This window comes from Leptidea sinapis, chromosome 35 (genome assembly GCF_905404315.1).
Source record: "Leptidea sinapis chromosome 35, ilLepSina1.1, whole genome shotgun sequence".
NCBI lineage: Eukaryota > Metazoa > Arthropoda > Insecta > Lepidoptera > Pieridae > Leptidea > Leptidea sinapis.
In genome coordinates this window covers 11,234,858-11,247,018 of record NC_066299.1, presented here as the reverse complement: position 1 = coordinate 11,247,018, position 12,161 = coordinate 11,234,858, and the positions used below count along the sequence as shown (strand labels likewise).

Below are 12,161 nucleotides of genomic sequence, written 5' to 3'. Positions count from 1 at the left end.
AAAATACATTTACGTATTGAAGACCCCGAAACGGGACCCATATGTCGGGCACGGGTTTCAACACCCACCTGCGACTTAAAACGTCCTCTGAGCTATCAGCATTAAAGGCTTTTACAGCAAAGCTGGGCGGGGGCCTTTTAGGTAAAGAAAAAGCTTAAATAAAAATGGTTCACTTTTGCATCCTCTTTGCACCTCTTACCGGGAATATGTCGAATTAACAAAAACCCTTTATAATATGCTCTTCTTACATCGGAGGAATCACACGAGCATTGTGAATCTTATAAGTTTGATAAAGTAATTAAGTAATTTAAGTGAGTGTTCGCGATACAATTTACAAACTTTATTTCTTTATTTATAATTTTATCTTATCACCATACAGTAGAATATTTAGGCGAAAAACGATATTTTTCACATATTTTTTATTATTTGTGAGATTTTTATTGTTTGTATTAATAAAAATCTTCTTCCGTATCCAAAGCAATAACATATCTAGATATCTACTTGCCTCTAACGGCCATTCCCAATATACTATCTACAGATAGAGATAAATTACTACCTTCTACTGTCAGTAATTAACTGTCAATAATTTGAAGCTGTCCCAATATACCCGATAAGTCATTCTTATCGCCTTATCGCTGGTAAGCTATACGTCCTCCTATTGACAGACAGCCAGCGGTGAGTTACCGTCGATAAGTTTATTGGGACAGAAATGACAAGGATAGTTACGATTTTTATCTCAAGTAGGCAACAACCAGAGATAGACTGAATATTGGGAACGGCCGTAAATCGGTATTTATTATTTAAGCCAACGAGCGTTTATAAGAAAATCAAAATCATTTTAGCAAAAGTTCAAATTGTTATTTATTTGTGTCAATCCAAGTACTATCCTGAGTTACTAGGACTATTATTATTTTAATATTCAATTTAATTTCAAATCTTCTATTGACACTGTTTTCAGATGTTTATTAGTATGCTTAATAATTTTCTTCATAGCGTCGTACCAAACCGGATCTTGAACTAAATCAGCCACTTCCTTCCAGTTTTCATGAGCAAACTTGTGTAAGGTCACGGCTGCAATGATAAATTAATTATATTATTGCATTGAAATCACTTAAACGATTCATGTGATAAAGCCGAAAGTGCATCATACATACAGAAGAAAGAGAAGAAGGAGTAGTGAAAAAGTGCAAAGTGTTCCAGGAGAAGAAGTAGATAGAAGAGTCTTCGGTGCGGTGTGATCTGCTGAAGGCACTGCGATCGGTAAGAGGAACAGCGGCAGACGGAAAAGTAAAAATAAAGGCTCGTTCCTTCAAACTTTGTATTTATTTTCCAATCCCTGACCCACTCTCATGTCAATTAAATATACTGGCGGTGTTCAAAACTTTTATTTTAATCTATTTCTACCCAGTGATTCGCATATTAAATATGGAAACAGTCTTGTCATACTATCGACCATTGATTATTAGCGAAAAAAGTCACAGGATTAAGTGACAATACAGTAAACTATCAATGCATAAAAAAGTGTTATTAATATTGAATCTAGGTCGATATTAGAGTGCTTTGTCATGCGCCCAATGTGATTTACGTGATTGGTTCTTGGTCTGACATAATTACGGTTATTCTTCGGTAATTAGTTTACGCGCTTAACATATTGTCAATGTTTGTCAGACACGTGGATGATGTTATAGTTCTTTATGCAACTGTTGGATAATAAGGGGTATTAAAACAGGAATGTGGATTTAATATTATCACATGAGTGTTTTAATACCTAATTATCAACAGTTGCATACAAGACTTTATCTACACCCAGAATATGAATCCTATAAAAGATTCTGGAACAGATAGCTCACTGCTAACATTAAAACACCAGTCCTAGTAGTAGCCTAATATTATTCATTACTGATTATATACAAATAAAGTAAGTATTAATGTATCAATTATTTATTTTAGTAAGAATTAACATTTTGTGTGGTGCAATAATTAAAATTCACTCGAATATTCAGCGTTTAAAATGAATCGCTCATTTTTTGTAAACAAAACAATAAAAATATCGAAGAAAAATGGCGGGGATTCGAGTAACGTACTTTTTTTACGGTGCGCGACGTTCTGGTAGTGTGAAAAGCGCATAAACGAAAAAGGGATCGAAAAAAAACATAAGAGTGTTGTTATGAAATTCAGTAAAACATTACAACACTCGTTTGGATGATGTAATGGTTATTAGAACATTGGGTGTTTTAATGTTGGCAATAAGCTAACTGTTTCAGAAACTTTAATAGAGGACTTTTACTAGAGCATTGGTGTAGGTAAATGCTATGAATGAGTTATCAGTCATAATAAAAGATATGGAGTGGAGTAGAGAGTCATAAAAGAGAACTTTGAACTATAAATATTGATAGATAAGTGTATATCTTTTAAAAAGGGCGTACACTTTTCTAAAAGGCCGGTAACGCTTCTGTGCTACAGGAGAATGTGGGCGGCAGTGATCAGTTAAGATCAGGTGACACGTACGCTCGTACCATAAAAAATACCCGAATCATTTTATTATTTAAAAGTGTGAGATTCGAGTTATTCTTGAATAAAAATGATTCTGTAAATCAATATTTGTATAGCATTATTGAATATTTTTTGAACACTTATTTTATTTTTCAATAATAAATAAATTTTGACCAGAATATTTATTGAAAATCACAAAAAGAATGCACGCAAGACTTACAAAGAAAATCGATATGGTTCAATAGAAAAATGTAGAGAGTCTTATTTATGTAGCACTGAATATAACTGTATGTCTTAAATATTTATATCACATTTATATTTTATATGAAAAATTGTAAGTAAATTTAGTTTTGGATCGAGATGAGTAAATCAAAAAGTCTCTTCCCTCAATGTATACCAGTGCTATAGAACTGAGTTATGTATGTTATTGAACAAAATCGTATTGTCATCGAGCTAAATAAATACTCCTGGTACAGATTGGTACGGTGCTTCTAGAAAGCATCGTGAACTTCATATTGGATAAATAGAAAAATATTCATTTTTATATAAATGATTTCAGATATGGAGGGATAGATGTACTAAATTAAAAAGTAATAGGGTTTTTGCTGTCATTCCTTTTATGATTTAAGCTTAGATTAAGGATTGGTCTCCACTACGCTCCAACTAGATAGCGTGCTACCTAAGAACTATATATAGAATAGCTTTTTTATTACGGCAGCTATTACATACTTATGTGCGTGGCATCTTGACACTCCTTGGTATCTTATGAATTTTGTAACATCGTTACGTGTTATTCTACATTGAAATTAACAGAATACAAAATAGTTACTGATGATAAGTGATCCCAGTGTCTATTTTTATTTCTTGTATTATTATTTTTATAATGTTTTACTAGGCAAACCGGCATTTTAGTTTCAATTATTAGCAAAGTTTAACAGAACATGTGGCATTTCAACGCACACTTTGTTCGAGACTGGCTCGAATAGGCGTATTATACGTATACTTGGGTGAAATACTATTTGCCACAATTTGCGACTACGCCTGCGGTATCTAGTTGGAGCGCAGCGGAGACCAATCGTTAAGTGTTCATATTTTTCTCACTGAGATCTTTAACCATAACAGCGACTACATTAAATACAATTATTACAATACATAGTGTTCTTCCTACTAGATCTAAATCGTACTTACATAATTCTTCGTTGCCATGGAACAGATTTTGGAAATTGAATTCTATTTGGCTGCGAGCTTCATTCTTAAGTTTAAAGTTTTTGATTGATAAATGGGTTTTGCCATCTTCGCCTTGAACTTTCTTTAGTTCCGAATCACAGATGATATAATAATTGCCTGAAGATAAATTAATTATTCAAACTTATGACAATAATAATGCCATAACAATGACAATCAGTTGCACAGACTTCACCTTCTGTCATAAAAAATATCCAATTTAAAACAACATATAATGTATTGCTTTCGCACTACGTCCGATCAGAGTCCGATCCGTATCCGTGAAAACACGGTCCGAAGTAGTTTAACAACGCGGTCGGTGATGAGTTGATTTGTAGTGTGGTTGGCAAGCGGTGCCATACGATTCACGAATTACTTGCATTTATAGCGGTGGCTGGAAGAAGACTGGCGGCGGGCAGTTCACTTTGCGTCGAAGATTTTCGTATCTTTAGTCCCATGTAAAATGAAGTGGATATATACAATTGTGCTATTGGGGGAAAGAGAATGAGGTTTATGAACATGTTATTGGCTCGAGCAAGCACCAAATTGAAAATGTTATCCAAAATAGTAGTAACTATGTATATATATGTAAATATACGTTGTACGTCGATATTTTTATGTTGAAAGCTTATCTTCGAGCATTTGGATTATTCACAAAAACTATCGACGAAAACGTGCCATCAGGTATTCAAGGTCACTTTTTGTGTAAAGTGGAGTTTTCAGTGTCAATGACATCCGATTTGAGTGAAATTACGGTTCTATTCATTGGACAGTAAATTGGATAATAAATGAAACAAAATAGCATCATCTAAGACAATATTAAATTATTAATAAGTAATTCTCCCTCATACAAGTATCTGTTTTATTTATTTCTGATGGTACTTTTTCGAGCTCATTCTTATTTTAATAAAAAATAAAGTTATCTTCCTCATACACTTTTCACTGAAATTAATTGTAGCACCCAGTTATTAACCCTTTGTACCTCACAGCAAAAATTCATTTATTGTAATATTGATTGTGTAAGAAGACAAACTCTGAAAGACGCTGGATTTGGTTGCGTGTTAGCAAGAATAATTCAAGTCTACTCTTTTGCTGTCTGGCTTGTACAAGTGTACTGGAATAGAAGAAAGAAAACTCCCCTTAAGCTTCAGTCAGGTGACATTAAAAACATCACTTACACATACTTTAGGATTATCATATTATTATGGTAATGATTACTTTAAATTTTATCTCTGGATACCTTACAAAGTAATGATTCATTTTGAACCAGAGAAAATGCAGGGTGAAAAGTGATTCATCATATTATAATATTATATCAATATTTAATTTTACCTGTTTTAAGTCTAAAATCACCATTTCCTTCTATGGGTAAAATTATGAGCCTCCCGGATATATTATATTTTCCAGTCATGTCTATTGTAGGACAGTCTGCTGTAAAGTGTAGCTTTAGTGAGTTGAGATCCGCTCTGAAAACACAATATATTGTAACAATAACAATGTGTTTTTTATATATTCATGTTCAGAACCTTTTAGCATGATAATTTACAAAAAAATCCATGTATTTTCTGATACTGTAGTACAAACAGAATATTTTCAAAAAAAAATAATTTAAAAAGTGATAAAATAAAAAATCTATACAAAAAATAAATCGTAAGCGCACGTGTCACAATGTGTTTGCCAATTTGAAATCAAATAAGTTCAATCAACACTTGCTCAGCCCAATGAGGCATGGACTCTTAAAAATTCTTATATGTATGTTGGTATTTAATTGACCAAATCTTTATTACATATATACAAATGATTTAAGTTTTCTTTAGTGTTAATTCCGCCAATATTTGTCTTTAAAACAATTCGACACGTGTTTCGCTCTCTACACGAGGCATCCTCAGGACGCGTTGTCTCGCCAAAATCTGGCACGAGACTCAATAAATTTTCTTTACTACATATATTTAATTTGTGTACATGTGTCGGAATGCTGAAGACTACATGTACTTGGGACAAATAATATCAAGTTTCAAATATTTGTTAGTAACCACGATATAACTGGTGACTTAAGGACACTTTACAAAACAGCCTAAAAGGATGTCTTTAACTCATGTAGCCCTGATGTAACATTCTTTAAAACAAAGAAAATAACATGATGGATCAAAGAATGTACATACACCTCGGAATGTTGCTTTAAGTTGATGAGGCCGATCGTCATTTATTTCGTACAGATGTACACGGTTTGAAAATAAATTATACAAAAATCTATTTATTTTGTGGTCCGAACTAAATATGTATGTTCATCCATTTACGGTTTTTAATTTCTTTGGAACTATAATACGTAAAATATTATTTAGAAAGATTGTTAAAGTTATAGTAGCGTAATTAATTTAAGTATTTTATGTACTAAATGCTTTATTGACTCGTAATAAAGCACTTTGTATTTCTCGGGAGAAATAATTTATTTATTTATTAAGGATAATCAACAAGTTACAATTAATCATTATTAAACTAAACAAAGTGAGGTACTTACATATTATTTTTAAATTGTAGACCCACTTAGAGATTGCCACAGCTTGCAAAAGAGATACTAGTTAGAAGCAGAAGAAACGAAAAAGAATTATTCCCATCCTTAAGTGTATTGAGATCTGGTGCCGGGCGTTGGTGAGTTATTTGCTATATCAAGTACTTAAACAAATTTAAACAAAATATCATTATTATAAACATATACTCACACTGTATCTTTTATAGCGCAGTTTGTATACCCCGTCATAGTTACATTAAACATTTGAAATTTTAAAATTGAAAGATCACCACTGATTTCATCTGAAAAAAGTGGATCAGTCTCCTTGAGAGTGTTAGTTAATATCTCACTGATAGATCTGGATGGTGTTGCGTTGCAGACTGGACCTGTGAATGAAATTAATTTATGTTATTTTAATAATTCAACTACACGAAACAAGAATTAAATTACTAGTTAATGGCTAAGTTCATTAGACCGTCGATGCCATGCGGAACTACTACCCGCGCGTATTATTGTCAACATCACCGCGACTCGCTTCCGACCCGCAGAAGAAGAACCCGAAGAGTTTTACGAACTTTTAATGACCATTCCGGCAAACGATATGAAATCTTGCGTCAAAGGTATATCAATTCAATTGAATATCGATAATCAAACCCAATAAAAACCTAATAAGAAAATGTTTTGTTTGATTTCTCTTAAGTTTTTGTGACAACCCTACTAAAATAGGTAACAATTTTGCCCGCTCTCTTAAGAAGCTTTATCTCTGTGCTGTTTAGTTACTCATGTGGTCAAACGAAAAAATTCAAGCAAATTGATGCCAGACTGCCGTACGCATATCTGCCGTAATGTAAATACTTCAATCGCACGGATTCGCGCGGTTTTATGAACTTAGCATTATGTTTTTATTTCTTTAATATAATATAATATTATTTCAGCTTTAGTTAAACGGAATATTGACCAAAATATTCTGTTGCGTTTTAACTCGGATGAAACGGAATGAAAAATAATAGTAATATTTGATACAAAAAATATCATTCTCTTTTTAACTGAAGATCTTAAAGAAAATAAATATATACCTATTATAGGTACATAACAAACCGCTTATGATGATAATGATGCTAATATTAGTTAAAAGAAAACCATTACACATAATATTTTAAAAAACCTTAATGCTCGGACGGATTTTCCCAACTCAGTTAGAAACTATGTATGCTTAAATATTTTAATGTTATAAAGCCTATTCATTTGCGTTTTTGCACTCAAATGAAAGAATACTAGTGATTCTATTTTTTTTACTAACGCGAGTGTTACACATTAAAAAAACACTTTTAAAGGACTAAAACGCGTGTAACTATAATTGTTTTTGCGTAAAAGTTACATTTTTATTTTATTTAACGCGACGGTTCAAGAGCTTTTCAGTTCTCGTTTTCAGGAGGACTGTAAAAATTTAACTTTTACGCAAAAATCTAATGTAAAAATAATTACAATTTAAATACTAGTGATATTAATTATTGATATTAATTTTAGAGTATTTTTGTTAAATTGTTCACAATCTACATGGCTTATTTTGAATTGAATAAGGAAAACAAACTTATAGTTATTGTTATTAATGTGACATTACGAAGAATCTGCCATACACATTACTTGGAGAATGTACTTAAAAAGTTAATCCATTAATAGCCTCATGTACACGTTATTCCATTAAATTATTATTATTTTTAAATAAAGTAGTAATAAATTAATAAATTAATTAATATACATACAAAGAAACAATAGAAAAATCTTTGTAAGTATGTTGTAAGGGGTGTAATTTGCATTAGCTAAAATTAAGTGAGCCGCGAAAATTCTGCAGTAATTGCGCATAAGAAGCACTCTTTGTCAAAAAATATTCATATGAATAGTATAGCCGTTTAAGTTGTAAATTGAATCATATGAATTTTCATGTCCAGATTTATTACAATTTTTATAGCAATAGTGGAATGTTCACATGGTCATTTGCCTTCTTCATTATAATAATAATAATAAATCATTTTATAAGGATTATTAAGGATTCATTCTTCTTCATAATATAAGGCCCATAACATTGAGTTGAGACGATCAGATCACAACAGCAAATAAATCGGCACACTTTATAGTATAACATATTATATATACATAATATTTATATAACATATATCTACGTCACGTTTTCGCGGCGATGTGTGGCGCGGGTCCGGTAACTTCCGGCGGTCGGCAACGCCCGCGATTTTTTTTCAATGAATATAAGGGACGAGATGAGCAAGGCATTCAGCTGATGGTTATTTTTACGTCCTGCCCATTACAATGCAGTGCCGCTCAGGATTCTTGAAAAACCCAAAAAGTTCTGAGCGGCACTATAATTGCGCTCGTCACCTTGAGACATTTGTCCTATAATTTCACTAGCTACGGCGCCCTTCAGAAGCACAGTAATGCTTACACATTACTGCTACACGGCAGAAATAGACGCCGTTGAGGTACCTATAACCTAGCCGGTATCTTGTGCAAGATAGCTACCCACTGGTACACCACCCCCTTCAGCCACAGCTTCACATCCAGGAAGGTCGTTATATGTTCTGTCGGGACACGAAAAACAAAAGAGTTAAAGTCTACTGCGTGATGAGTCGCCAACTTTTCGACCCCCAACCGGAAATTTTGTCTTCTCCACTAAGTACTGAACAATGTCCGAAGCCTTGGTGGTGTAGTGAAATTCAGAGATGTAGATATAAGTCACTGCGACTACGGGACGCAGGAGCTGGTTCTGTCCTATTGGTGCTGTGCCACATTGATTATGACTAGGAGACGTCCTCATTCTCCGCTCCACCTTAATGAAGCGATTCTTCTCAGTCTGGCCCTCAGGCGCAGTTCTACAAGCTGGTTCGTTGCGGTAGTACCTGCTTCCACTTCCACTATCATTGGGCATGGAATTTGGCATTTATATTTGACCTATATTCAAAGGTGTCGTGCGTAGTGATTCACACTATGTGAACTTTATGCTTCCATTAGACCTACAGCAATATCGTTGGTCTAGTCAAACTTGTTCTCAAAATCGGGTTTGGCTAGTTTATGCATGTTGTTGGTTCTTTTGGCGTCAGTAGGCATTTTATTGTAATTTCTGGTTGTGCAACATCCAGTTTTCCTCACCTCAAACACTAAGTTGCAATCGGTAAAGAATCAGAATAAAAATATCCTGTATTCCGGTTAACCGGTGTAAACCAGTTTTTTTTATTGCAATTGGTAAATAATACAGGGTGTAATCGTTAAGTGTGACCAGGTGATAATCCCGTAACTATAACAGATATAAAAAACTTTTAACTGATATCAAGAGAACGTTATCTAATCACGAAATGATATCAATAACTTAATGACATTAACTGACTTCAAAAAGGAGGAGGTTCTCACTTCGATTGGTATTTTTTTATATAACTACATCGATTACGCTGAGATTTATGATCCGAATTATATGATTCTTCTTTAGTTTGATGCGGAATGTTTGCCATAGAATATGCTTATGACTAGGTAGCACATAGAAATAATAGTATTTTATTAATTAGAGGTTTGCATTAGACGTGTATTAAAGTAAATATTTATTAAGTTATTTTATAACTTTTAGTTTTATATTTGTAAAACACAACACACACACCTAAAGATTACAACCAGTATATCAAAAACACAGGATTGATGATAAATTAGTGTTCACTTCACCAATCTCATGGCCCGGTTATTTCAATCAAAGTAATTTCTTCAATTGAAAATGAAACTATAAGAATACCCAGACGAACTTGCCAATACCCAGCTAACACAACAGCATACTTCTGCAAGCGCGTCGTCAATTGCAATTTGAACGCAGCCCAGATGATCCGCTTCTGCGTTCCCACTATGGGTCAGCTAGATATTCGACCTGATACTTGGGTGTACTGGACCGGAATGAGGGTTAAGTGGGTAATTATATGGTCTTTGGAGCGCTAGACTAAAGACAGTCATGAATTATTGTCTCACTCTTTTGACAACCCAAATTTTTTCGAAGCTAATTTGGCCATACCCCATATTAATTAACTGACTCCGAAAATGAGGAGGTTCTTTTTATGTATGTAGATCTATTACGCTGGGATTAATGATCCCATAGCTACTTAAAAAAAATGTATTTATTATATTATGACAATACTAAAAAGTAAAAGTAAAAAAAAAAAACTACGTTTAAAATAGACCGAAATCAAAAACTCAAAACTATAAAATAACTTAAGCCCTATTAATAGGTAGCACATAGAAATAGAGTATTTTATTAATAAAGGTATAAGATTTGCATAAGAGATTTATTTAATTGAATCTCTATTAAGTTTTTGTATCCTATTGAGTTTTTGAAGTTAGTTTTTTTAAACGTAGTTTCTTAAATGGTAAATTACAAAAAATGTATACTAGACAAGGTATTAAATACAGTGTTTTTAAAAAGAATTAAATATTTTTGTACCTGAATAATATGTAGTTTTATAACTTAATATAACAATTATTTTTATTTGAATAGTTTTACAGAAAATAAGAAGTCTTAACCTAACTTCTTTTCATGCAGCTGAACCAAAACCTGTTGTGACCAATGATGTTAAACATAAGGTCAAGGCTTATCTCATTTTAAGATTCCTAGATGAAGATAACGAAATTAATCTATGCGTATCATAATATTTTTATTTTTGTGTTTTATTTCTTAGTTAAAAACCTTTTATTGATAAGAGAATGTGCACAAATTATGTCATATTATACGTTGACTTACGCGAGTTTAAAATTTTAATTTTATAATTGGTTTTTTTTTATTACTTTATATGGCAATACAACGTTTGCTGGAGCAGATAGTAATAATATAATATTGACCCACTCTTACACAAATTATCTTGCCCCAAACTAGGCATAGCCTGTACTATGAGTGCAAGACAGTGAAATATTTAATACAATATACTTAATTAAACATACATAAATACAAATAAACATCCACGACTTGGAAACATACATTCATATTCATCATATAAATGATTGCACCTACCTGGATGCGAACCCGGGACCTCTAGCTCTTTTTGGCTTTATTTGTATAAATAACTTCTAAAGAATTATTAAAACGCATGTAAATATTATCCTGCAAGTCTCGAAACGTGAAAGAAAATAATAGAACTTTTACGCAAAAACCTAATGTTTTTATGCAGTTACAATAACACGCATCTTAATCCAATAAATACTATTTTATTGAAATAAATCAATCAATACATATATGAAAACACATCAACCCAAACTGTCTTGTAGAAAAAAAAAAGAATTTACTAATTAAATAAATATTATAGAATATAGGTGCATTTATTCCTTACATATTATGCGTACATGATAGATAGAGATAAAAGTAATATAATAATAAACATAATTAAACATACAATAGAATAAGTAGTGAAAAGAGAAAAATCAGGCCAACAATAATAATTTACTCACCACATAATAATAAGCTACACAATGAGACTAAAAATGGAAACAAAAATAAGCGAGGCATTATGTTTGCCAACTGAACTCTTTCGTCTCAAGAATGCTTATGTTAAGGAAACGGCTACGTAATTTTGTTTTATACGTCTTGTTCGCTACTATTTTATTTTTAATAATAATTCATTTGTTTTGGTATTCTTATGTACCATAGAGCTACATCTAGTCAATTATCAAATCTTTCAGACCAGCAAACATTATACATGGGGCACACTAAAAGTTTTGCACTTGTAGCTAATCGGAACTAAATATTTGAATTTCGAATGTTATATTTTATGAATCGTTGCAACCTTCTTAGTAATAAAAAAAACAATTGGCGGGAAATCATTTTTCAATTGTTTTTTATCACACAAAATCTACGTACGTCACGAAAATAGAATTAAGTCAAAAATATTTTAGAGCGACGATT

General features: G+C 32.3%; 1 protein-coding gene across 1 annotated transcript; it reads right to left on the bottom strand.

The window, feature by feature from the left end:
• Positions 1-836: 836 nt before the first annotated feature.
• Positions 837-11,871, bottom strand: LOC126975263 (circadian clock-controlled protein daywake-like). The gene is made up of 5 exons (XM_050823072.1): positions 11,708-11,871; positions 6,438-6,612; positions 5,050-5,183; positions 3,682-3,837; positions 837-1,071 (listed from the first exon to the last, which is right to left on the bottom strand). The coding sequence occupies exons 1-5, from the start codon at positions 11,763-11,765 to the stop codon at positions 920-922; spliced, it is 675 nt and encodes a 224-aa protein (XP_050679029.1). The 5' UTR covers positions 11,766-11,871; the 3' UTR covers positions 837-919.
• Positions 11,872-12,161: the final 290 nt, after the last annotated feature.